The sequence below is a fragment of the Nicotiana tomentosiformis genome, chromosome 1 (assembly GCF_000390325.3).
Source record: "Nicotiana tomentosiformis chromosome 1, ASM39032v3, whole genome shotgun sequence".
NCBI classification, from domain to species: Eukaryota; Viridiplantae; Streptophyta; class Magnoliopsida; order Solanales; family Solanaceae; genus Nicotiana; species Nicotiana tomentosiformis.
Window position 1 is genome coordinate 110632578 of NC_090812.1, and position 27930 is coordinate 110660507.

The 27930-nt window shown below is 35.4% G+C and overlaps 2 protein-coding genes across 5 annotated transcripts; both read right to left on the reverse strand.

Moving 5' to 3' along the window:
* Nucleotides 1–63: 63 nt before the first annotated feature.
* On the reverse strand, nucleotides 64–22776 carry LOC104090964 (succinate--CoA ligase [ADP-forming] subunit beta, mitochondrial-like). 4 transcript variants are annotated; one of them, XM_070189529.1, is made up of 14 exons: nucleotides 22626–22776; nucleotides 22409–22507; nucleotides 8998–9012; nucleotides 8235–8302; nucleotides 8013–8124; nucleotides 6953–7017; nucleotides 3224–3301; nucleotides 2044–2118; nucleotides 1796–1948; nucleotides 1535–1669; nucleotides 1271–1435; nucleotides 916–1038; nucleotides 542–613; nucleotides 64–414 (listed from the first exon to the last, which is right to left on the reverse strand). In XM_070189529.1, the coding sequence occupies exons 2-14, from the start codon at nucleotides 22437–22439 to the stop codon at nucleotides 337–339; spliced, it is 1170 nt and encodes a 389-aa protein (XP_070045630.1). In that variant the 5' UTR covers nucleotides 22440–22507; nucleotides 22626–22776; the 3' UTR covers nucleotides 64–336. The 4 variants fall into 4 exon arrangements, with proteins under 4 accessions (XP_070045630.1, XP_070045633.1, XP_070045626.1 ...); XM_070189532.1 differs by having other exon boundaries at nucleotides 22586–22746; XM_070189525.1 differs by lacking the exon at nucleotides 22626–22776 and having other exon boundaries at nucleotides 22409–22579.
* Nucleotides 22691–26131, reverse strand: LOC138908701 (uncharacterized). The gene is made up of 4 exons (XM_070199385.1): nucleotides 25578–26131; nucleotides 24990–25212; nucleotides 23832–24359; nucleotides 22691–22786 (listed from the first exon to the last, which is right to left on the reverse strand). The coding sequence occupies exons 1-4, from the start codon at nucleotides 26129–26131 to the stop codon at nucleotides 22691–22693; spliced, it is 1401 nt and encodes a 466-aa protein (XP_070055486.1).
* Between the last annotated feature and the right edge of the window lie 1799 nt (nucleotides 26132–27930).

Consider the following 27930-nt stretch of genomic DNA (forward strand, 5'->3'; position numbering starts at 1 on the left):
CCATGGCTAACTGGGAGATATTAAAAGGCTTATTCTAAGTTTATCGACAAGACCACAAAAAAATATGGTTCTAAAGGCCAGTAATTTTTAGGATACTCTCAAAGTTCCAGAAGCTGGGAACAACACAATCATCAATAAAGAAAGGGTAAAATCAGAGGGGTAAGGATCAATAGGACCGATAGTTAGGTCACAGCTGAATAACATCAAGCTTATTCCAAGTCTTATCAAGAAGAATTTAATCCCTATTTTCTTCTTGTACACTCGAAATGTGGACATTCAGATGTTTCCTGTCAAAAAGGGAGAGACTATGAAATAAACTATAAAAGTGGTTTCCACTCAACTAGCAGTTGCTTTTACTGCTTTCTCAGCCGCATCATCTAAATCTTCGGCAGTTATCAAGGTCATTCCACTTTCCTGCACAGACAAACCAGGGCAGAAAGCAATTACCACTTGAGACTGAGTTCTCTGATGGAAACAATAATTAGCAACTGCCAAGTGCAGTAAATAAGTTCCTGCCTAGAGGATGAAATTCAGAATTTACCTTTAGAATTCTCTTCCCTTGTTCAACATTGGTACCCTCAAGACGAACAACCACTGGCACTTTCAATTGAACCTTAAGAAAAAATGGAAGAATCAGCATATATGCATGAAGCTTCATGCAGTCTCAAGGTCATAGATGGAGTTAGACGTTTTAATTTCCTCTTTTTCTCTTTTTTCTTCATTAGGGGGAAAAGGGTGAGCTAAAAGAACTCCGGAAAAGACAAATCATTAACAGGAAAGGGGGTTTAGTAAAAAGGGCCATTCATTATCGATATCTGGCGAGAATATGGCAGACACCAAAAGCTAATTTTGAAAGAGAATGCATCTTGATCTACACAACCCTGATCAATCACCAAAGCTAAAACAACACTTAACCTGTTTGGCCGCGTTGACAATACCACTGGCTATCACATCACACTTCATTATTCCTCCAAAGATGTTAACCAGGATTGCTTTTACCTTCTCATCTGAAGTCAAAATTTTAAAAGCCTCCACAACCTACTCCGAATACAAGAGAAAAAGTTAAAAGGTATTGAGGAATTTTAAACTTTGGAAAGAAAAGCAACACATTTTAAAGCCAAAAACTGAACCTCCGCTCTGAACGAATGTTGATTTATTATCTCTATTTATAGAGACAAGTGTTAAGTTATTATTAAGAGCAATTTCTGGAAAACATGAAAACATGACCACAAGCATTCTTCACGATGTACCGCCAAGAAATTAGACATACTTGTCCTTCAGAGGCATTACCACCAACATCAAGAAAGTTGGCTGGAGTCCCTCCATGAAGCTTAATTATATCCATGGTAGCCATTGCCAACCCAGCGCCATTCACCATGCAACCAATTTCTCCATCTAAGCCAATATAGTTCAAATCAGCTTTTGCAGCAGCAACCTGAGTTAAACAATAACAGTCAGCCCCAAAATGAAAACTTGTATATACTTGCGTAGGACAAAGAAGCATGTCATCATCAAAAGAAAGTATAAGGAGTACCTCACGAGGATCCTCTTGTGATGAATCACGGAGAGCAAAAATTTCTTTTTGACGGTAAGAAGCATTATCATCAAAATTGAGCTTAGCATCAGCAGCTACCAACTTGTTATCAGATGTTTCAGCAAGGGGGTTGATCTGCCCAGTGCCCAATAAAGACCGGTACAGATTTAGGGGCATAGGGAGAGGCATGTTTTCTACAAACTCTAAACATGCGGAACAGTTGGCTCTAGGAAAGCCCTAAAGAATTCATGAACTGCTTACCTCTAACATTGTGCAGTCACATTCACAGAACATATTATATAACTTTTTCACTTGTTCAATTGAATCATTTCTGTCAGCTACTTTAGGAGCCAAACCATCAACGACCTTTGCAGCATCTTCGTCAGTGATTCCTCTAAACACATCAATGGGAACCTGCAAATTACAGAATGAAAAAGTATTTTACTTGAGAAAAATAGCACGAAACAAAATTGCAAAAGGTTGGATTTGAACGTTGAAGCAAAAGCAACCTTTATAATCATGTCAGGAAATTTTTCAGCCAGGTCTTCGATACTGGTACCTCCCTTTGAACAGGCAATTATGAGCTGCAAGAGCAAGCAGCTTAGCTAAGAGGTTGGTTTTAATGCAATAACCAGTATCTACCTGTTCAACTTCATCACTAAAAGAAGTACCAATTAGGGTTTTGGAGATGACAGCCCCACATAACCATTTAATTACTAAGAACTTAAAGCGAAAAGGGTTGTATCCTGAAATTTCTAATTTCTTGCAATCCAGATCCATTTTGCTCTTGGAGTGGAATGAACCAATATATATACTTGCCACCTTTTGCTTGACCTTCCTAAAAGATAAGCAGTTAGGAATTGTCAAATACGATCGGATGCCTTAGCAAGTCATCAAAAGGGCCAAGGTGAAAGCAAGCATGACTTGCTCTTGAATTAGAGAAGAGAGCGAGTTGTTTGGATAGAAACCTACTCATCAGTGACCAGATATGAAGAACATATGCATCAGGCACAGTTGATATTAACAATAAATATGCAATCAATTTCCACGCAACACTGAGCTACAACATTCTTAGGATGGAAAGATATAAAATGCAGCACATGCGTCTAAATAAGTTTTTAGGATGGAAAGATATAAAATGCAGCACATGCATCTAAATAAGTTTTCATTCATCTTCCAATCAGTATCTTATTTTAATTAATACTCCCTTTCATATTGGATGTCTTTATTTGACTTTTACATGATTATCAAAAGCAAAGTTGAAAATGTAGTATGTTCACTGTTTAAAAGAGGGAAATTATGCCAAGATGTTACTTTTGTTATCAACGAATATGATAGCGGAAAAAGTATAAATAGCAAACATGCGCCAATGTACATAAGACTATTCTGTAGAGGATAATATGCCTGAGTTGCCCTTTCTAATAAAGTGGACGTTATTTTGACATGGACTGAGAAAGATGGATAAACATTCCATTTGAAATAAGGTTGGTTAAGAAAACTCTTTTTCCTTTTTTGACTATTTCATTCTAACTTTCCACTTTTAGTTTCTTTAAGTAGCTACAATGGTGTTGGGTGAATATGAAGTGATGCAATGGAAACAGTTAACAGGATTATGAATTTTGAGCAAACTCAAACATTATCATTATTCAAAGAGAACGTTGAACTGCCGAAGCAAGTTTTGAAACTTACAGGGCCAGCAGTTGCACGATCAAGTATGATAGAGAAGTACATTTCATTCACAAGGGACATCTTCTCACAAAGATAAACCTGCACAATTCATATAAAAGAACATCAGAAATCCAAGTAACCCTAGTAATAGCAGTGGCACACCTGGTGCCAGTAGCACTGTAGCATTACTAGAATAGTGTTGTGTGATCAGAAATTACACCTGACAAAATTAAATGAAAGTTTTGCTAACAATTATATTTAGATTATCTAGCAGTAACATCAACCAAAACATTAGTTAACTGTGGCATGTTAATCAATAATCTGTATTCCACAAGAGCTGATACTTGAGTCAACTTATGAAACATAAACTTGAAGTGAAGTATTTTTCCCTTCCAACTTAAAATCTTTTTGTTAGCAAATTTTTTTTTTCTCTTTGAAAATAAATATTTGTTTGTACATCAAAAACGACCAAAGATCGCTTATGGAATGCATGAGTGTTACAGAATCCTTGATAGGTTGTATATTTTCTCTGCCCCAAAAAAAAAAACTTAAGTTAAATAGAACATGCAAGCAAATTCCCAGAATAGTCAATATTCTTTTGCATTTTAATTTGATAGCCGTAAACCTCAACAATGAAAATTTCAAACAGAAATATACAGATATAAATGCTCAATATCGGATCACTTTGAAGCTAAAGTATATCATCAAATAAGAGATAAAGATAAAGGGCCAGAGGGACAAAAAAATCACTGTTCCACGTGTCTTTGTAGAATCTATAGTAATTTTTATTTTTTTCTTTAGTTCATAGGTACTGTAGGGGTCAATTATCAGATCACTATGCTAATTCTTAGGAGCCGAGGGTCTATTGGAAATAACATCTCTACCTTCACAAGGTAGAGGTAAGGTCTGCGTACACACTACCCTCCCCAAACCCCACTAAGTAGGATTATACTGGGTATGTTGTTGTTGTTGTTACGCTAATTCTTAGGTGCTTGTGTCCTAGTTGTTTTTTATGACGATGGTGTCCGGCCCAACTTGCGAGAAAGAGTCTTCTTCCTGCCAAGTGCACCAGAGCCTCACTTATAAAAAATTATAGTTTCCTAGTTGTTTCTGGAAGTATGTTATTTTCTCTTAATTAGTTTCTTGAAGGGGAAGAGTTAGAAATTCCTCTTTCTTTAGGTCCTTTTTCTTATGAAATAGAGCCTGGGACAACTTTGCAAGTGTAACACTGCTCAAATCTATAAAAGTTTCAACACACGCTAAATATAGAATTTAATATTTTTTTTTAGTCTTGCCTTAAGTGCATAAAAAAAATTATACTTCTATTACGGATTTAAACCCTTGTGATTGACTTTTGAGTTACTTCCCTATTTATAAATAATTGGATATACAAATAGGGAATATTAATAAAGTTGATATTATTAATTATTAGAAGTGAGTATCATTAAATAGAAGTTAAGTCAAAAAACAAAGGGGGGGATTAGACCTAAAGCCCATAAAGTGGGCTGCTGTAAGTAAAAAGGCTTAAAAGCCTTTTTATATGAAACAGAAAAACGAAGGACTTTTAAGGATAAGAAACAGCGGCTTCTTTACGCAGCAAGTCCCAGGAACTATTGAGGCGGACAACGAAAATTCTAGGCTTCTTTACAACTAACTAGTTCTTGAGCGCAGGTATATAAAATTTTCTATTCTCAATTATCCTACAATTTAAGAATTAGATAGTTAATTCCCTTCTTTATTTGTATCACAGTAAATTTCAGGTTTAGGTGTGAAACTTTAAAATTGATTAAAATGCACTGGTTGTTGTAGAATAGATTGTTTGACGGATATAAATTAGACTGGGGCCTACGTATTGGCTCGAGAAGTTTTGAGGTGAGTTGATATAACCCTTTACTAAAGTGGTTTAACTCACAAAATCACGTATACAAAGTGTTTGATGAATTGCTTAAAAGAGTTTATATGTACTTAATTGGAGCGGGTGAGTACTTATTAACTTAGAATTGTTCTAGCTAAAGTTTAGATGATTTATTATGATATATGTGCATAAATTTTTAGATTTTTGTGTTATTCTTATATGCCATTTTCATGTTGAAAATTCATGAAGGAGCAAGAATCTTTAGATATACTTTTGAATATTTATTTCATTCTTATACCATGCTTTACATTTAAGGATGCCAACATGAGTATGCATAGGGTGTTTCAGAAAAGATTTAGACTTGAAAAGTCACAAGAAGAAGTTTTAGAAAGAAAAGATTTTTGGGAGTATCCTCTATTCTGAGAAGGGGTCATCGTCCATGCCGAGGGTCCTGACCAAGGCGTTGACTTCCTGAAACTACTTGTGCCAAAGTAGGGAGCACACGAGCCGAGGGTCTCGTTGCTGAGAATTTGCCTAGCCAAGCTAAGGTATAGCACATGAGCGCTGAGAACCATGAAGCGAGTGGCACCTTGTGGATTGGGCCTATTCGATCAGGTTGGGATCGAACCCGTGCCGATCACACGGTGACTGAGACATAATTAAGTCAGGATGGCTGGAACTCCCAAAGTATAAAGTGATGTATTTTTTTTTTAAAGAAAAAAAAAAGGAAAGGATTTCTTTTAGAATATTCATAAACTGCTATTATGCAATTATTTTAGAATTGGTCTTATAAGCTTTATGTTTTACATGCATTTAGAATCTTTGCTTGTAATGTATATGTTATTAAAGTTTCGTCCCTGTCGTTGAGACTCACTGAGTACAATGGATGGTACTGAATTTGGGAACCTACGTTGGTCTGCGGTACAACGTAGGAACCGGTTTTGCAGGCGAGCAGGCTACAGGTTAGGACTTCCCTCACTGCCAGTGCTATTGGTGAGCTCCGCTGTTGTTCGTGGAGTACTCCTTAATGTCATCTTTATTTAGCTATTTCTTTGTTCACTTAGAGAACTGGCCAGGAAATCTCATGTCCTGAGCAGTGCGTCAGTTTATCAGTAGAGGCTTCATAGACACAGTCGGTGGGTTAAGATTCAGATGTTTTTGATAATAATTTAGTAGTATTTCAGTAGTTACTACGAATAAAGTTTTGGATTTGATTTATTTTAAATATTTAAATTAATCAAAAGTATTTGGTTAAAGTATTGCCTTGTTACATATAAAGTTTGAAGTTATAATAGATCTGGTAAGCACAGATGGTTCGCTCGGTCATTTTTAGTGATCGGGTGCCGGTCACGACTTGTTCAGAAAATGGGTCGTGACAGCAAGTATATAATTCTACTAATAATAAGTGCCTACTGGAATTTGGCATTCATGTTCCTTTCCAACAGCTGAAAATATTGCTAAATCAGCCCCTTAAAAAGAGTTTTCCTTGGTTTCCTCTAATAAACTAAGGCTTAATGAAAGCCTAATATCATGCAGCAAAAGAATATAACAAAAAAAATCTTGCAGTCAAAAGAAAGAAACACCTCAATCAGCTTAAACTATTTTCATCCACCAGTTTGTAGGCATCAATTACCCTAAACTATTTTCTTTTGTGCAACTGACTGAAACTATGATTGTACTTAGAAGTGCAGTATAAAAAAGAAAGAAATTACATTTGAATATAATCTAACTAAAGAGAAGTGGGTTCATTGAACTGCTTTTGGAAGGGTTTAAACTATAAATCAAACAAGGGTGTCAACTGACAAAGTCAAGTGCAGATATTCTTAACAATCCAGATTTTATGAGTTATCATGCGATATGTTTGACGAGTAAATGGGGATATAAAGACGGCAAACCTTGCTGACAACTTTTCCTTGAGCTCCAGTTTGTTTAGTAACAAGTATCTGTCCGAGCATCTTCCCTAAAGCCAAGTAGCCAACAGCATGAGCAAAATGGTAAACTTCTTTTAAGCATTTTACAGTGATAACTTTAAAAGTACCAATGCAAACAATGCTCATGCTTGTAACATGTTATGACAAGAATTCTCCAGGACATCTTTGAAATAGCCCAAGATAAACAGGTCCAGCATGTTCTTTCACTTGAACATACAGGGCCTCAACCATGCATGGACATCTAGAATTCAATTTATCAGTTTCAGATCCCTTACTTCCAGGCTCCATTTAAGGAATAATATTATAATTCTTATCTTCACCAGCTCACATTCAGCCAAAAATGCCACTGAAATCAGTTTCAAATGCAAGGATGCTCCACTTGAGCACAACGGTCAACCATAATAACCTCACTGCACACACCACAATACACTTAAACAGCATTACAATTTCTTTTCCTTTTTTAATAGCATGGAAAAAATCACTTGAGGCAACAAGTCAAAACAATATAGTTTCCTTGGCAATCAAAATAAAATATGCACTAACACTAGCAGTGTAAAAGCACTCAATAAAGCCCAAGAGAATCCCGAAACACCCAAAGGTAAAATAACAGTATGTTCTATGTTTGAGCCTCTTGTGATCTTGAAAATGGTTTTACATTGCAGCTTCTCAAAAAAAGAAAATGATTTACGTTGCAACTTAACAGGACAAAATGATGCCAGCAAAATCACAGCTATCTTCCGTTTCCAGGTAGTCTAACAAGCAAGATAAAGGTTCACCAAAGCTACTGGGCAACTAGATGTTATACAAACTAAGCTCTATTTCTTTTTTCTCTATCTTTTTTTTGGATAAAGAGAACGAAGCTCTTTTTAATGCATCACAGAAATGAAACTTAGTTTCCTAAATTAGAGAAATATATCATTTGGGGGCAAAAAGGCTTTCATCAAAACCCGAAACAACATAAAGTCTACTAGTTAGCACGATGATCTCATTATAGAAAAATTCTAGTAGAAGCAGATTTTTGTACCGGCTATGTCTTCAGCCTGGTCAGTCTTGACAATGTGAACTCCACCCTTAAATCCATTTTTGAAAAGTCCCAACCCACGTCCACCAGCAAGGACTTGTGCTTTAACAACCACCTGCATCTCCCAAAAGAGAAAAGTAGCAATCAATTACACTGCCCTGAGATGTAAATTGAAGTCGTACATTAGATAATAATACTAATTAAAAGAAGCATTGTTTAAACTACCTCGTTTTGGTCAGGTAATACGTCTTGAATTGCTCTTTTCACATCTCCAAGGGTAGTAACAGCAACACCTTTTGGAACATTGATCCCATAATTTAATAAGCAAGAAAAAGTTCACTACCATGTACATCACAAAATTATAACACGCCAAATGATTGCTTTACATTTAGCAGCCATGCTATTTTTTCTTTTCTTTTTAATAACCGAGAAATCCCCAATGGCCGGTGGCGCACGGTTCAAAACTCGGTGGATAATGGGTCCGCCCCTCTACCCTTTCTCCACTTAAATACCAGGCTTTTATCTGTGGCAAAGATCAAATTCGTGACATGCACCTAACCCACACATCACAAGCTGCGATGCGCTCTTACCACTAAACCAAAGCCCCGGGGGCCATTTAGCAGCCACATGTCAACACAAATGTTCCATTTCAGATAATCTTTATGACCCTTCTTTATCCAAAACTGAAATTTCAAACCAGATCAAAATTGATGTTTGATTATTATTGTCATATAGTTTCCAGATATACCAGAGTGAGATCCTATGCAATGGAAATATAAACGGCATCAGCAGCATATGAGAAACAAGCAAAACTTCACAAACAGCAAATGATTGCTTAACAGTTAGCAGTGACACAAAAACGCAAATGATCCATTTTTTGTAAAGTCAGAGTAAATCAAAATTGATATATAGATTTTTTTTTTTTTGGAACCTAAGCAACAAAGGCAAACGCAGCATCAACATCATATTTACAACGGGAACAAATAACCTGAAACTCGTGGATGTCGAGTGATGTCTAGCTATAGTTATATATTTTTAGCGCATTAATTACCTTACATTTTAGTATTCTAATGCTAATTGTACTATGTTTGTGCTTAATTGAGTTTATTTTATATGTAGGTACTTTAGAGGAGGTGAAATTGGGAGCAAAGTAGAAATTTTATTTGTATTTTATATATTACAAGAATGAATTCATGATTATTTAATTATTGGATATATAATGATTAAAGTTTAATATTACAAAAGAAGACAAAAGAAACAATTGCAAAGAAATGAAAAGTTTAGTAGAAGAATGAGAAACGAAGCAGATTGAAAAGTTAGGCAATTAAAAGATTTGAATTGATTAAAGTTTGCTGGTAACGAGTTTAAAATTATATACACGTTTTGGAGAAAATGGAGGCATGGACACTTGAAGAACATGGAAGGCGTGAGATATGCAGCTGAAAAGAATAGTTAGGCAAGCATCAAATTGACTTAACCAGCAAATTGGAAAACCTAGCGACGCAATGGAATTCCTTCGCGTTACACGGTGCGACGCTTCATCCATCGCGGGGTTCTGCCTCGCCTTATAAGCTGCGACCCACCTTTCCGAGTTCGACGCAATTTTGAATCCTTTTTGGTCTTGGACTTCGTTATTTGGCCTAGGCTTATTTCTACACCTATAAATAGTTATTAAACAAAATGTTTACATAACTTTTGACCAAGGGAGAGCACGGAGCCGCCGTGGAGGCCGTGTTTTATCTTTTCTTCCACCAAACTTAGTAATTTTTATGTTTCTTTGTATGATTTGTTGTTTTGCTATTATGTCTATGTGGAGCTAAACTTCACGTTCTAGGGTTGTGGTTCTTTCATGACTATTGTTATTCGGATATTGATTTTGCCTTCTTGATTTATCATATTAGTTTATATATTCAATCTTGCGCTTAATTATTTAATTGTTTGATCACCAATTGAATATTATCTACGAATCTAGAATTGAACTCGAAAGTGGGAATTCTATATTGCATATAGGATTGAGTAGAGCAAGTTCTTGAACTCGGGCATCGGGGAACGAATTCGTGGTTAGGATAGACATATATCTAATTGCCTTGCTTGGTTGATTTACAGGAATTATAAATGCGTTCCTGTTGATTCTAACTCCATAGACATATAGGCGTTAGATTAGCTTGAATAGGCGAGCAAGAACTCGACAGATTCTTATGGGCAATATTAACCCTGTCAACCAATAAGCTAGATAAATTAGTCGATCAATTCAATTAAAGAATACAATAGGATTGTTAGATAGCCCATAACCCTAGTTCGTTTTCATTATATTGATATAATAAAAATATGTTCTTTCTCTATTCAAAATTTATTATTTATATTTTTTTTATTTAATTAGTTTAGAATAAAATATTTTTAGGTTTAATTCTTGTTTAGATAAATATGATAGTCTAATTTAGTTAATAGTTAATCACAAGTCCTCGTGGGTTCGACATCCGACTTTTAGTCACTTTATTACTTGACGACCGCATATACTTGCGTGTGCGTTTTTGGTCGCAACAAGATTTTGGCGCTGTTGCCGGGGACTTAGAATTAGCTATCTTTCTAGATTAGACTTTTACTTTTAACTTTATATTTTTTTTCTTTTTGTAAATATTTTTAATTTTATAACAATTTGATCTTTCTCTTAGTGTGTTTCTAGTTCTTTCAACATGACATTTTGGGGATGAAATATCCGGAGGTAAGGTTATTGATGAAGACGCTTGGTTGACGGAAGACTTTTATGGCCCGTCTTTTTGGGCTTGTCATGACTTGAACTCTGGGAGGTCTGAATTTGAATATGGGAGTAAGGGTTGGTATTGGGACGGATATTCTCGATTAAGGGAATATGCGGACCTACGTTGTCTTCTAACAACGTTGGTGAGTAACTGGTCTAAGGAGAGAGATGAGCTTGCACATAAAATTGACAATTTTGGCTTGGTTGTGCATAACTTGGATGCATATTTGAGTGCAAAGGTTGATGCGTGTAACGCCCAACAATTTAATGATGAGTTGTGTGAAGGAGCTAAAACGAGAATACCAATCATTAGACCATATTGTTTTTGAGGATGCCAATGTTAAGAAGAGTGATATAGAGACATGCGAGGGAGTAGATAACATTACTTTGGGAGACTTGAGTGTATGTATATATGGGGATGTAAATAGTAGTACAATTCATGAGTCAAGGCGCATTAGACCTCATTCCAATTATTTTTCCATATTGTGTTTAAATAGTAAGATAGTAATCGAGCCATCAGAGCCTATGGGGGAGTCAAAGGGTGAGGATGAGAATTTCTATATTCTTGAATTTGTCATGCCAGAGAGAAAATATTACATTCCTCATATAAAGGTGAAGAAGTATAGAGTCAAAAATATATTACTTGCCTTGGTTATCGTTGTAGCCCCACCACTGGAGCATAGCCGAAGACTGGATGCCATATTAGGGGTACAATTCATAAGTTCAAGGTGGAGGCAAAAAAGTGGTTCAAGTCGTACTGCAACGTTAAATTAGGCTCTTGTTGGGAGGCAATCCAACTTTACTGCTTTCTTTTATTTTTATTTATTTTATTATTTTTATTAGTTTTGTAGTGTTGTTTTATTTTGTAGGATTATGAGCATAGGAAGAAAGTCATTGGAAGTGTGCAAAAGCAAGCCGGATTATTGGAACTAGTGTGAGGTACCCGCACAAAGGACGATGCATGGTGGAAGTCTGAGTACCTCGTGAGCCGCTATTGCTTCGGCCTTTGGCCTACCAGGAAGTCTCTTTTACCCTCTTATTATTTATAGTGTGCATTGAGGACATTGCAAAATTTTAAGTGTGGGGTGGAATTCTTATTTTTAATAGCATAGTTAGTAGAATTAATGGTGTAGTATAGTAGTAGTAGTAGTAGTTTTAGTACCTTAATTAAAAAAGATAAAAATATATTTTAAAAAAACAGAAAAACAATTGAGAAAAAATAGAAATTTTGTTTTTGGACTTTTCCCGACGATGGATCTCCTAGACAATTTTCTTGATGGATTAAAGTCTAAAGAAAAAAAAAATTGAAAAATAGAAAAACCCAAAAACATGTTTTTTTTTGTAGCAATAATTCCCCGTGGTTTTTCTTTGTGCCTCGGTTCTTTTCCATGGGATATAGTTTGAACCGGGTAATTTGTTTTCCTTTTAAAGTAGATTAGAGTTTAGGAAATAAATGGAAGAAGAAATATAAGATTCCTAGGGGCTCTTGACTTGTTTGATAGTATCATATTTAGGTTTTGGCATGTGTAGTATCTTCCCTATGATTTTAAATCGTTGATGATGCCTTGCTTAGTTGGATATCATGTTTTGTGACGACTATTTCTCGTTTTCTTGACTTGTGTTCACTTTGCGCTTAATGCTTAATATCTCGTGGCTCCGTGAATACTTGCATTATTTGAGAGTCGGAATGTGATCGTCCTTAGCGAGTCATGTGCCATGTGTGGTGAGATTTTTTGTGTAGCCCATGTATTGTACTTGTGTCTAGAACTTGCCCGGTATGTGAGTTGAAGCGAAATTTTAGGTGATGCTCGGTTTGAGAATTGATTTTAGGCTTTCTTTGATCTTTTTGAGCTTATTGCTTATCATAAATAAAATTTAACCATTTTGAGCCTATTGACTTTTTATTTGGTACCCACATTATAAGCCTATACCCTTTTTATTCTTAATTGACATTGTTTTGATCCTTTTACCTCTTAAAGCACTTTAATTGTTAGATGAGCGCTAAAAGAAGTAAGAAGGGACTAAGTGTGGGGTGATTTTTGAGTGGAACCAATGAAAGAAAGAAGGGTGCACTTATTTTATAAAATAATACACCAATAGCGAAAATTGAAAAAGGAAAAAAAAGAAGAGAAAAATCTGGAAAAAAAGAAAGAAAAATATAGATGAATAAATTGTTGTCTTGTTCTTGCTAGTGGGTATGAATTAAAGTAGTGCTTAAAGAAAGAGAAAATATTGTTGGGGGTGATATTATTTGTGAAATTGAAGTGGTGTTGAAGAATTTGCACTTAAGTTATTTGGTGATGTGTTAAAGTGCTTAGCAGGTTGAGTCACTATTCCTAAAATATATCCTACCCGTCCCTTAGCCCACATTACAATCATGAAAAAGTCCTAATTGATTTTAGATCGAGCGAGCTTACATTAGTAGAGATTTACATTAAGGGAAAGCCTATGATACCAATTGCATGCATGTGAATTCTTTGTGAGAGTGAGCGATTTTCTTTGATATATGTGAGTCATTAAAATATATTTGATCATGAAATTCGAATGTGTGGATTGAACTCGCTCTCTTGTTCTTGTTGTGAGGGCACATGGTTTCACGAGGGATAGGTAACATTATTAGACTTCTCTATGATGTTGGGTGTTCAAGCCATGAGTGCATTGTGATATTGAGTTGGTTTTTGAGGCTTGGATTGTTGTGAGCATGTTGTCTTTGTTTGAATATTTTTGAAGAATGTCATAAGTAAAGGGAAGTGTATGTGATTGCATATGCTAGTGTTTAATTGTTGCTATCAACCATGGTCATTTGTGTAGAGTGTTCAAAGATAGAGTAATTTGTTTGTTGACTCGAGGACAAGCAACGTTTAAGTGTGGGGTAGTGATGTCTAGCTATAATTATATATTTTTAGCGCATTAATTACCTTACATTTTAGTATTCTAATGCTAAATTGTACTATGTTTGTGCTTAATTGAGTTTATTTTATATGTAGGTACTTTAGATGTGAAATTGGGAGCAAAGTAGAGATTTTATTTGTATTTTATATATTACAAGAATGAATTCATGATTATTTAATTATTGGATATATAATGATTAAAGTTTAATATTACAAAAGAAGACAAAAGAAACAATTGCAAAGAAATGAAAAGTTTAGTAGAAGAATGAGAAAAGAAGAAGATTGAAAAGTTAGGCAATTAAAAGATTTGAATTGATTAAAGTTTGCTGGTAACGAGTTTAAAATTATATACACGTTTTGGAGAAAATGGAGGCATGGACACTTGAAGAACATGGAAGGCGTGAGATATGCAGCTGAAAAGAATAGTTAGGCAAGCATCAAATTGACTTAACCAGCAAATTGGAAAACCTAGCGACGTAATGGAATTCCTTCGCATTACACGGTGCGACGCTTCATCCATCGCGGGGTTCTGCCTCGCCTTATAAGCTGCGACCCACCTTTCCGAGTTCGATGCAATTTTGAATCCTTTTTGGTCTTGGACTTCGTTATTTGGCCTAGGCTTATTTCTACACCTATAAATAGTTATTAAAATAAAATGTTTACATAACTTTTGACCAAGGGAGAGCACGGAGCTGCCGTGGAGGCCGGGTTTCATATTTTTTTCCACCAAACTTAGTAATTTTTATGTTTCTTTGTATGATTTGTTGTTTTGCTATCATGTCTATGTGGAGCTAAACTTCACGTTCTAGGGTTGTGGTTCTTTCATGACTATTGTTATTCGGATATTGATTTTGCCTTCTTGATTTATCATATTAGTTTATTTATTCAAAAAAAAAAAAAAAGGGGGGGGTAGTTGCATGGCAAGGCCGTAGAGTGAAATACAACTCTTGCTAAATAACTTCACTGCTAATGACCATAATTGGCAAGGAGAGGGGGATTCAAGAAGGGGAATTAAACAGAAGGCAGCCGGGTTGATTGAGCTTGATGACTTTTCCGCCATGAGAGCAACAAATAGCAAAATTGGCATATCAGATGAATAGAATGACAACACAACAAATGCAACATGTACAGTAGATGTCTATTTGTTGCGAACTATGCGGAGACAGTCATATGATTGACATGTGCCCCACGAATCCTGAATCTATAGACTATGTGGGGCAACAAAATAGAGGTTCTATGAATCAACATGCACAATATGGGAACACTTACAACCCAAACTGGAGGAATCATCCTAACTTCTCATGGGGCGGAAATCAACAGAATCAGAATCAGTATAGGCCTCAAGGAAATTTTACTCAACCTCAGAAGCCACCCCAACAAATGGAAGAAAGTATGAATTACTTGCTGAAAAAGTTGTTGCTAGACAATCAACAGCTCAGGACCGATTTCAGAAATCTTGAGAGGCAAATGGGGCAGTTAGCAGCAAATCAAAATACTAGACCTATATGCTCACTTCCCAGTGATACAGAGAAGAACCCTCAAGTTAATGCAGTTACACTTAGAAACGGGAGGGAACTAGAGGAAGTGCCAAAGAAGATAAAGGAAAAACCTATACCTGAGGGGGAGCTGACACCTAAGGCAATACAAGAGTCAAAGGAAAATGATGCAAGTTCAGAGCGAATGGAGGTTACAAGGCCACCACCACCTTTCCCCCAAAGATTGCAAAAAAAGAATGACGATCGCATGTTCAACAAATTTCTCTCTATGTTGAGTCAGGTTCAATTAAATATTCCATTAGTGGATGTACTTCGTGAAATTCCAAAGTATGCTAAGTACATAAAAGACATAGTGGCTCACAAGAGGAAATTGACTGAGTTCGAGACGGTTGCACTTACTGAGGAGTGCACATCAAGGGTCCAAAACAAGCTTCCCCAAAAGCTTAAGGATCCTGGCAGCTTCACCATTCCGGTGCGAATCGGTAATATTGACGTGGGACGTGCTCTTTGTGATTTGGGTGCAAGCATAAATCTGATGCCTTTATCCTTGTTTAAGCAATTGGGTTTGGGAGCTCCGAGACCAACCACTGTGATGTTGCAATTAGCTGATAGGTCCATAGCCTACCCCGAAGGAGTGATTGAGGATGTGCTGCTGCAAATTGGAAAATTTATCTTCCTAGCTGACTTCATTATTCTAGACTTCGAGGCTGATGAACAAGTTCCAATCATATTGGGACGACCTCTCTTGGCTACTGGTGATGCAATAATTAAAGTGAGAGAAGGGAAAATGATTATGAGGGTGGACAACGAGGAAGCAGTCTTCAATGTCTACAAAGCAATCCAACTTCCCCGCCACTATGAGGAGCTCTCTATGATATCTGTTGTGGAGGTGGATGAGAAACTTCTTGACACGAGTGTATATCTAGACGATTCTCTAGAAAAAGCAATCATGATGTTTGATAGCTTGGAGATGGATGATGAGGTTGAGGAGATGATGCATATTCTAGATGCATCATGTGCTTACATGCAAGGAATAATCCCGTTTGAGCCCCTGAATAGGCCAAGTGGCCCCCATCAAAGCCGTCAATTGAAGAAGCTCCAAAATTGGAACTTAAACCCCTACCCCCTCACCTTCAATATGCTTATTTGGGAAGTTCTGACACTTTATCTGTTATTATTTCTTCTCACTTGTCTAAATTACAGGAAGAAAAGTATTAAGGGTGCTACGTGAGCACAAGCGAGCAATTGGGTGGACAATGTCTGACATTAAAGGCATTAGTCCAGCTTTCTGCATGCACAAAATCCTCATGGAGGACGGACACAAGCCAAGTGTAGAGCACCAACGCCGACTAAATCCAATCATGAAAGAAGTGGTAAGAAAAGAAGTGATTAAGTGGCTTGATGCAGGTATTGTATTTCCAATCTCTGATAGTAAATGGGTAAGCCCCGTTCAATGTGTGCCGAAGAAAGGGGGGATAACCGTAGTAGTTAATGAAAATAATGACTTAATTCCTACAAGAACTGTCACTGGATGGAGAATTTGCATAGATTATAGAAAACTGAACAATGCCACCCGGAAAGACCACTTTCCCCTTCCCTTTATTGACCAAATGCTTGATAGATTAGCTGGCCAGGAATACTACTGTTTCCTGGACGGTTATTCGGGGTATAATCAAATTGCTATAGCCCCAGAAGACCAAGAGAAAACTACATTTACATGTCCTTATGGCACGTATGCGTTCAAGAGAATGCCCTTCGGTCTTTGTAATGCACCTGCGACTTTTCAAAGGTGTATGATGGCTATTTTTACTGACATGGTTGAAAGATTTGTAGAAGTATTCATGGACGATTTTTCTGTGTTTGGATGTTCTTTTGATAGTTGTTTGATGAACCTTGATAAAGTGCTTGCTAGGTGTGAAGAGACGAACTTGGTGCAAAACTGGGAAAAGTGCCATTTCATGGTACCCGAAGGTATAGTTTTGGGGCACAAGGTTTCAAAAGATGGTCTACAGGTGGATAAAGCAAAGGTGGAGACGATTGAAAAATTGCCCCCACCGACATCAATTAAAGGCATTCGCAGTTTCTTGGGTCATGCAGGTTTTTATCGTCGTTTCATTAAAGATTTTTCAAAAATTTCTTCTCCTTTGTGCAGGCTTCTAGAGAAAGATGTTACCTTCAATTTTGATAATGCATGTCTGAAAGCATTTGACGAGCTGAAGGGAAGATTGGTGACTGCACCAATTTTCAATCTTCTTCTTTTCTCATTCTTCTACTAAACTTTTCATTTCTTTGCAATTGTTTCTTTTGTCTTCTTTTGTAATATTAAACTTTAATCATTATATATCCAATAATTAAATAATCATGAATTCATTCTTGTAATATATAAAATACAAATAAAATCTCTACTTTTCTCCCAATTTCACATCTAAAGTACCTACATATAAAATAAACTCAATTAAGCACAAACATAGTACAATTTAGCATTAGAATACTAAAATGTAAGGTAATTAATGCGCTAAAAATATATAATTATAGCTGGACATCACTACCCCACACTTAAACGTTGCTTGTCCTCGAGTCAACAAACAAATTACTCTATCTTTGAACACTCTACACAAATGACCATGGTTGATAGCAACAATTAAACACTAGCATATGCAATCACATACACTTCCCTTTACTTATGTCATTCTTCAAAAATATTCAAACAAAGACAACATGCTCACAACAATTCAAGCCTCAAAAACCAACTCAATATCACAATGCACTCATGGCTTGAACACCCAACATCATAGAGAAGTCTAATAATGTTACCTATCCCTCGTGAAACCATGTGCCCTCACAACAAGAACAAGAGAGCGAGTTCAATCCACACATTCGAATTTCATGATCAAATATATTTTAATGACTCACATATATCAAAGAAAATCGCTCACTCTCACAAAGAATTCACATGCATGCAATTGGTACCATAGGCTTTCCCTTAATGTAAATCTCTACTAATGTAAGCTCGCTCGATCTAAAATCAATTAGGACTTTTTCATGATTGTAATGTGGGCTAAGGGACGGGTAGGATATATTTTAGGAATAGTGACTCAACCTCCTAAGCACTTTAACACATCACCAAATAACTTAAGTGCAAATTCTTCAACACCACTTCAATTTCACAAATAATATCACCCCCAATAATATTTTCTCTTTCTTTAAGCACTACTTTAATTCATACCCACTAGCAAGAACAAGACAACAATTTATTCATCTATATTTTTCTTTCTTTTTTTCCAGATTTTTCTCTTCTTTTTTTTCCTTTTTCAATTTTCGCTATTGGTGTATTATTTTATAAAATAAGTGCACCCTTCTTTCTTTCATTGGTTCCACTCAAAAATCACCCCACACTTAGTCCCTTCTTACTTCTTTTAGTGCTCATCTAACAATTAAAGTGCTTTAAGAGGTAAAAGGATCAAAACAATGTCAATTAAGAATAAAAAGGGTATAGGCTTATAATGTGGGTACCAAATAAAAAGTCAATAGGATCAAAATGGTTAAATTTTATTTATGATAAGCAATAAGCTCAAAAAGATCAAAGAAAGCCTAAAATCAATTCTCAAACCGAGCATCACCTAAAATTTCGCTTCAACTCACATACCGGGCAAGTTCTAGACACAAGTACAATACATGAGCTACACAAAAAATCTCACCACACATGGCACATGACTCGCTAAGGACGATCACATTCCGACTCTCAAATAATGCAAGTATTCACGGAGCCACGAGATATTAAGCATTAAGCGCAAAAGTGAACACAAGTCAAGAAAACGAGAAATAGTCGTCACAAAACATGATATCCAACTAAGCAAGGCATCATCAACAATTTAAAATCATAGGGAAGATACTACACATGCCAAAACCTAAATATGATACTATCAAACAAGTCAAGAGCCCCTAGGAATCTTATATTTCTTCTTCCATTTATTTCCTAAACTCTAATCTACTCTAAAAGGAAAACAAATTACCCGGTTCAAACTATATCCCATGGAAAAGAACCGAGGCACAAAGAAAAACCACGGGGAATTATTGCTACAAAAAAAAAAACATGTTTTTGGGTTTTTCTATTTTTCAATTTTTTTTTCTTTAGACTTTAATCCATCAAGAAAATTGTCTAGGAGATCCATCGTCGGGAAAAGTCCAAAAACAAAATTTCAATTTTTTCTCAATTGTTTTTCTGTTTTTTTAAATATATTTTTATCTTTTTTAATTAAGGTACTAAAACAACAACAACAACAACTACTACTACTACTACTATACTACACCATTAATTCTACTAACTATGCTATTAAAAATAAGAAGCTAGCTAACAATAAAAAGATAAGAAACTAACAATATACTAATATAATACTATAGAAAGAATAGAGAATCTTCCACCCCACACTTAAAATTTTGCAATGTCCTCAATGCACACTATAAATAATAAGAGGGTAAAAGAGACTTCCTGGTAGGCCAAAGGCCGAAGCAATAGCGGCTCACGAGGTACTCAGACTTCCACCATGCATCGTCCTTTGTGCGGGTACCTCACACTAGTTCCAATAATCTGGCTTGCTTTTGCACACTTCCAATGACTTTCTTCCTATGCTCATAATCCTACAAAATAAAACAACACTACAAAAATAATAAAAATAATAAAATAAATAAAAATAAAAGAAAGCAGTAAAGTTGGATTGCCTCCCAACAAGAGCCTAATTTAACGTTGCAGTACGACTTGAACCACTTTTTTGCCTCCACCTTGAACTTATGAATTGTACCCCTAATATGGCATCCAGTCTTCGGCTATGCTCCAGTGGTGGGGCTACAACGATAACCAAGGCAAGTAATATATTTTTGACTCTATACTTCTTCACCTTTATATGAGGAATGTAATATTTTCTCTCTGGCATGACAAATTCAAGAATATAGAAATTCTCATCCTCACCCTTTGACTCCCCCATAGGCTCAGATGGCTCGATTACTATCTTACTATTTAAACACAATGTGGAAAAATAATTGGAATGAGGTCTAATGCGTCTTGACTCATGAATTGTACTACTATTTATATCCCCATATATACATACACTCAAGTCTCCCAAAGTAATGTTATCTACTCCCTCGCATGTCTCTATATCACTCTTCTTAACATTGGCATCCTAAAAAATAATATGGTCTAATGATTGGTATTCTCGTTTTAGCTCCTCAATTTGGTCTAGAAGATTTTTTTCAGCTTCACACAACTCATCATTAAATTGTTGGGCGTTACACGCATCAACCTTTGCACTCAAATATGCATCCAAGTTATGCACAACCAAGCCAAAATTGTCAATTTTATGTGCAAGCTCATCTCTCTCCTTAGACCAGTTACTCACCAACGTTGTTAGAAGACAACGTCGGTCCGCATATTCCCTAGATCGAGAATATCCGTCCCAATACCAACCCTTACTCCCATATTCAAATTCAGACCTCCCAGAGTTCAAGTCATGACAAGCCCAAAAAGACGGGCCATAAAAGTCTTCCGTCAACTAAGCGTCTTCATCAATAACCTTACCTCCGGATATTTCATCCCCAGATGTCATGTTGAAAGAACTAGAAACACACTAAGAGAAAGATCAAATTGTTATAAAATTAAAAATATTTACAAAAAGAAAAAAAATATAAAGTTAAAAGTAAAAAAATATTTACAGAACCAAAAATTTGTTGCGACCAAAAACGCACACGCAAGTATATGCGGTCGTCAAGTAATAAAGTGACTAAAAGTCGGATGTTGAACCCACGAGGACTTGTGATTAACTATTAACTAAATTAGACTATCTTATTTATCTAAATAAGAATTAAACCTAAAAATATTTTATTCTAAACTAATTAAATAAAAAAAATATAAATAATGAATTTTGAATAAAGAAAGAACATATTTTTATGATATCAATGTAATGAAAACGAACTAGGGTTATGGGCTATCTAACAATCCTATTGTATTCTTTAATTGAATTGACCGACTAATTTATCTAGCTTATTGGTTGACAGGGTTAATATTGTTCATAAGAATCTGTCGAGTTCTTGCTCGCCTATTCAAGCTAATCTAACGCCTATATGTCTATGGAGTTAGAATCAACAGGAACGCATTTATAATTTCTGTAAATCAACCAAGCAAGGAAATTAGATATATGTCTATCCTAACCACGAATCCGTTCCCCGATACCCGAGTTCAAGAACTTGCTCTACTCAATCCTATATGCAATATAGAATTCCCACTTACGAGTTCAATTCTAGATTCGTAGATAATATTCAATTGGTGATCAAACAATTAAATAATTAAGCGCAAGATTGAATAAATAAACTAATATGATAAATCAAGAAGGCAAAATCAATATCCGAATAACAATAGTCATGAAAGAACCACAACCTTAGAACGTGAAGTTTAGCTCCACATAGACATGATAGCAAAACAACAAATCATACAAAGAAACATAAAAATTACTAAGTTTGGTGGAAGAAAAGATGAAACCCGGCCTCCACGGCGGCTCCGTGCTCTCCCTTGGTCAAAAGTTATGTAAACATTTTGTTTAATAACTATTTATAGGTGTAGAAATAAGCCTAGGCCAAATAACGAAGTCCAAGACCAAAAAGGATTCAAAATTGCGTCGAACTCGGAAAGGTGGGTCGCAGCTTATAAGGCGAGGCAGAACCCCGCGATGGATGAAGCGTCGCACCGTTTAACGCGAAAGAATTCCATTGCGTCGCTAGGTTTTCCAATTTGTTGGTTAAGTCAATTTGATGCTTGCCTAACTATTCTTTTCAGCTGCATATCTCACGCCTTCCATGTTCTTCAAGTGTCCATGCCTCCATTTTCTCCAAAACGTGTATATAATTTTAAACTCGTTACCAGCAAAACTTTAATCAATTCAAATCTTTTAATTGCCTAACTTTTCAATCTGCTTCGTTTCTCATTCTTCTACTAAACTTTTTATTTCTTTGCAATTGTTTCTTTTGTCTTCTTTTGTAATATTAAACTTTAATCATTATATATCCAATAATTAAATAATCATGAATTCATTCTTGTAATATATAAAATACAAATAAAATCTCTACTTTAGTCCCAATTTCACCTCCTCTAAAGTACCTACATATAAAATAAACTTAATTAAGCATAAACATAGTACAATTTAGTATTAGAATACTAAAATGTAAGGTAATTAATGCGCTAAAAATATATAATTATAGCTAGACATCGTTGAGGCGGCGGAGCTGTTGTTGCTGCCATTTTCCGGCGACGGAGAGTGACTGAGCGCCAAGCTGACGAAGCAAGCCTCTCACCATTGTTGAGATCCTCTAAAGATAATTGAGATTTTTTAACAAATCGAAACACTAAAAGCATGCAGAAGCAGAGAGAGGGCAGTAGAATTGTACCGGAAGCAAAGAGTACTACGCCGGAAATTGAAGTGCTTACCTTTTATTCTTTTAGTAGTATTCAGTACTCTTTTTTTGCTAATCTAATTTGGTCCCTCTTACTTTCTACTGTTCCATATTCGTGCTGCAATTCTTTTCGTTTTTGACAAATGCAATCTTCTCTGGAAAACCATATTCTGTTTGGTTTATGAACAAGCTATACTGGGATTATAATGTATGAATTACAAATTATAGATTAACTAATAATAAAATTATTTGATGAATATATTTTTACTAATAAATATTTAGTTCATTGGATTAAAATAGAATATATATATTTATTTATTTGATTTTACACTATTTAAACTTGGATAAAAAAAAATTCCAGGGTCAATATGTAATTTTCCATTTAAGCTCATTTAAAGAAAGATAACTTTGAAATATGTAAAGTAGGATGCTACCTTCATAATTAAAGAAGAACTCATTGTTGTAAGTTCTACCTTCACTTTGAATTCAAATGGAGTATATATAATTTTAACAAGATAATTCAAAATACTGATAGAACGCCACTATCCAAGTTGTGGCTAGTTGAATGATGTCATTTCATCTATTACTCAAGTAACAAGGAATTGAACAATTAAGTTTTTTGTATGACAAGTTAATCATTCTTAAACTTCGTAGATGGCATAATAGGTGATTTGGAATTTCACCTTCAAATTGGTTGCTTTTAAGAAGAAGAATATTCGATGTAAAGAGATTGCTAGTCAACTGTGAAATGCTTCCTAAAAACTTATTATCATTGAGATTCGAACAAAAAAGTGTTGTTTAGGAATGCATATGTAATATTGCCACTTATGTGATTTTTGTTGAGGAGGTGTTTAGTAATTCCAATTGACTAAAATAAATGGAAATGGCCCGCATATTACTTTCTTTCTTTCTTTTTTCAATTAAGGCCACCATCAGTTGAAGAACTTATATAGTCAAAAATAAGTATTACACAAAATAGCACATAAACCTTAATCTCCAAAACATGTTGAAGAATGATAACTATCATTCTTATATACAACTGGTAACAAAATGCATGACTAATCTGGGAGGTTTCCTCCATTACATTTTGTCAGCTATTAGTTTCACAAAAAGATGTTACGTGCACATTAAGTAGGACTATACAAGATCCAATACTATCTAGTGTTAGCATCATTAAAATAAAATGGTTCTTCCTTAACCTTATTTTGAAGTTTGGAATGTTAGCTCGATCAAGTCTCACTGAGGCTTTAACTTCCTCTGGTAAGGAGATAGCCTCCTCAAATATCACTTGATCTCTTATCATTTTCCCCAAGTTAACAAGATAATGAGCAACTACATTGCCCTCTCTGTAAGTGTGAACAAAAATAAAATTACCTCTACTGAAGAGTTCAATAATCTGATCGATGATATCCTTAATCTGCCAAGGAGCTTTCATTTTGTTGTTAATCAAATTAACCATCAATTGAGAATCAGACTCCATAATAATATGCCAAAATCCCCTGCTTATACAAAGATTTAACCCATGTAGTATAGCTTTAGCCTCAGCCAAGTTGTTACTACTCTCGCCATAATACCCTGCATAAGCCAAGACAAAAAATCTCACATTATCTCTGATGATACCATCTCTACTAGAGCTACCTGGATTTCCTTTCGAGCACCCATCGACATTCAATTTAAGCCAACCTTCCTGAGGTTTATTCCACCTCACTATATGGCTCGAGACTAATTGTTTTGCCCTTTCCACATGATAACACATTTCAATCCAAGACTAGTGCATTTGCAAATTGAAAAATTGACTATGCAGCAAAATAGTCATGTTTTTGCACACTTTTTGGATAATGAATCTCACTATCATCTGCACATTCTCAAATCTAGCAGTACATCTACTTTTTTAAATTTTCCAATATATAATTGTTTGGAGGCATTGTAGAAGTATTGCATGTGCTCTATTTTTTGCTTTGTATAACCACCAACATATAAGAAGTTGCCTAATATCACCATGCTTGCTATTAATATCACAATTGTTATCAAAAAAAGACCAAACATGTTTAACAATCTGACTACAACCAAAAAGGTGTATAGTCATGTCTACTTTGTTATTGTCGCATCAAGAACATTTGGAGGGTAGCAAGGAGAATCTCTGTGAGGCCTCATCAGTTAGGATCCTGTTTTGCATCATTGTCATCATAAAGAAAGACATTTTGAAAGGGAGTCTTTTATGCCAATTTATATTTGTAGTAAATGAGTTGTTCCTATGCTTTCTCAAAGTTTGCCAAGCTGATTTACTGGTAAAGGTCCCAGTATTTTAAACTGTCCAAATGGCCCAATCTTCTCTCCCTACGTGGATATCAATCTCTACAATAGAATTTACAATGTTGAAAGGGAGGATCTCTCTTACCTTGTCGATATTCCAGACACCATTTTCAATAAAATCTTGGAGTTTAGTATTTTTGGAGGCATTTAGCAATTGAGTAGTTTTGTCCAATGCCCCCGCACTAGTCCAATTATCCCACCAGAATGATATTAGTCCTTTACCAATCTTCCACAATATATATTTTTCAACATGATCTTTGATATCCATCAATCTTTTCCAGGTGTGAGGTTGCCCATAAGACCATTTCCTGATCACAAGGTTTTTTTTTTGCAGTATTTAGCTTTCAAGAACTCCTTAAGCAAACCATTTTGAGTTCTAAAATTCCACCATGCCTTTCCAGAGAAGGCATTACCAATATCAAATAATGACCTAAATCCTGCCCCTCCCTCATGAGTGGGATAGCAAAGGTTACTTCAAGATATCCAATAGAATTTGTTCTTGCTTTCCCCCTTTCCCCAGAAGAAGTTAGAAATAATTTTTTCAATTTGGGACAATACAATTTTAGAGGGATATAATACAGATAGTAGATGAAGAGGAAGAGCATGTAAAATAGATTTGATTAGAATAGCTTTTCAACCAAAAGAAAGAATCTTGCTCAGCCATCCATGTAACCTGCTAGCCACTTTAGCCACCATTTTGTTAAAGTGAACTACCTTTTTTCTTCTTCTGTAAATAGGACATCCCAAATAACGCATTGGAAAATCTAGCTGATTAAAACCTAAAATCTTTTTGATCATATTAATATTGTCATTATCCAGGTTAGAGGATACATAAAATGCAGACTTCATCTTGTTGATCTTCTGGACAGACATAGATTCATAAACTTCCATCTTAGTCATCAATAATTTCAAGGATACTGGATCTCCAGAAGAGAATAGTATGATATCATCTACATAACATAGATGGCTAATTATAGGGCCTTTCTTTTTAGTGAAGTAAGGAATGAATCCTTCCTCTAGTAAGTTGATCAACAGTCTAGATAGTAGTTCTGATCCAATGACAAAGAGGGAAGGTGAAAGTGGATCCCCTTGTTTAATCCCCCTGCTGGATTTAAAGAAATCATGTCGTGTGCCATTCAAATTGACTGAATACCAAACATTGGAAATCAATCTCCATACTCTATCAATCCACACTTCGAGAATCCCATCTGCCTCAAAACCAAGCATAAGTACTCCTAATCTACTCTATCATAAACCTTCTCCATGTCCAGCTAAGGGTGTGCATTTGGATCGAATATCCGAAATCCGAACCGATCCGCTCAATTTTGAATTTCGGATATTTGGATCGAATTTTGGGTTATATTTATTAAAATTTTGGATATCCGGATCGGATTCTGATTGGTATAATTTTAACCCGATCCGATCCGAAATTCAAAATTCGAAATTTTTAGGGCATGTACAAATACTAAACTCTAATTTCGGATAGCCAGTACTTCCTTTACATATTCCTCCAAGTTATTACCTTTACAATTGCTGGATTTAGCTACATTGGCACCATAGTACCCTTATAATTGCAGAAACATAAAAGCTTCTTGTTGTATTGCCTATTCTACAAAGAAAATATAAGTATAAGTTTCGCAACTTAGAGGCATAATAACTCGGACCTCCGGAAAAATATTTTCTTAGAGATGCAATGCTAATAAAAGGAATGAAAAGCAAAGAGATATTTGTATTAGCACAAAACACAGAAGAAGCAGATAAGGCAGATGCATTAGCCTATTAGATTAGCAATAACCTTAATAATATGTGTAATCCGATCCGAAAATTCGAAATATTTATCCGATCCCAACTTTAAAATTCGATCCGATCCGATATTAATTCGGATTACATTTTGTAGAATCCAAAATCCGAAATGTGCTAAAACCGATCCGATCCGATCCATACACAACCCTAATCCAACTTAATGACTACATTACCCCGCTCAACAAAAGATGAAAGATGGTAGATATATTGGACCTTGAAGCTCATTTTGAGACGAAAATATAATAACAATCTGTTATTTGACACATTCAATCCAGCATCACGCCAGAGAAACAATTGTCACTAGGTTCAAGAATAATTAAATCAATGAAAGAAAAGGTTTTTAGTATTTCACTTGTGAATTTGTTTTTCTTTTAAATGCAAATATATTTGTAATAGTGCGATGTATGTTTTGTTGGTAATTCTCCTAGAAATTGATTGTTTGACAAGTCTAATGCTTCTAGAGTTTTCATGCCACAAATGCTAAAAGATATATAGTACTCGAGACAATTTCTGCCTATATTTAAAATTATAAAATTCAGAAGTGATGAACTTATATTTGTTTGAAGTTACTGTAGACAATAAATTTGCGTAAAGAAAATAATCGAGACTGAAAATTATTGCAACAATCGTAGTATTTTATTTCAAATATTTGAGTGTTACAATCTCTATGAATTCTCTGATTCTTCTTTCCAATAGTAAATAAATTCAAGGGCCTTTGAGCTTGATCTTGAACCTATATTTATTTCCACGAACGATGATCTTGAATTCAACTAGCACGAACTTTGATTTGAATTCGTACTCCTTGAATCTTGACTTGTTCTTCGTTCTTGAGCTTGAACTTGATTTCTTGAGCTTGAAAATCTTCGTTCTTGAGCTTGAACTTGATTTCTTAAACTTGAACTTGATTGCTTGAAGTTTGAAACTTGTAGAGAAATTTGCGGCGTTTGATCCACGAGCTCTCTCTTGCTTCTTGTTATAACTTCTGGTGTCTTTTCTGGGTTATGAAGACCCCTATTTATAATTGTGGGATGAAAGAGTTACGATAAGAACAAACTCTTTCCGACCAATTAAATTGAAGTGTGACAAGACTGCATTTGATTGGCCAGAACATGTCACTTGCACATGTGGCGCGATTTCATTGGCCCTTTAATTTGACTTGGAATGCCTTGTCACTTTGACACGTGGTACAATCCTATTGGATCTTCTATCTGACTTGGCGTGCC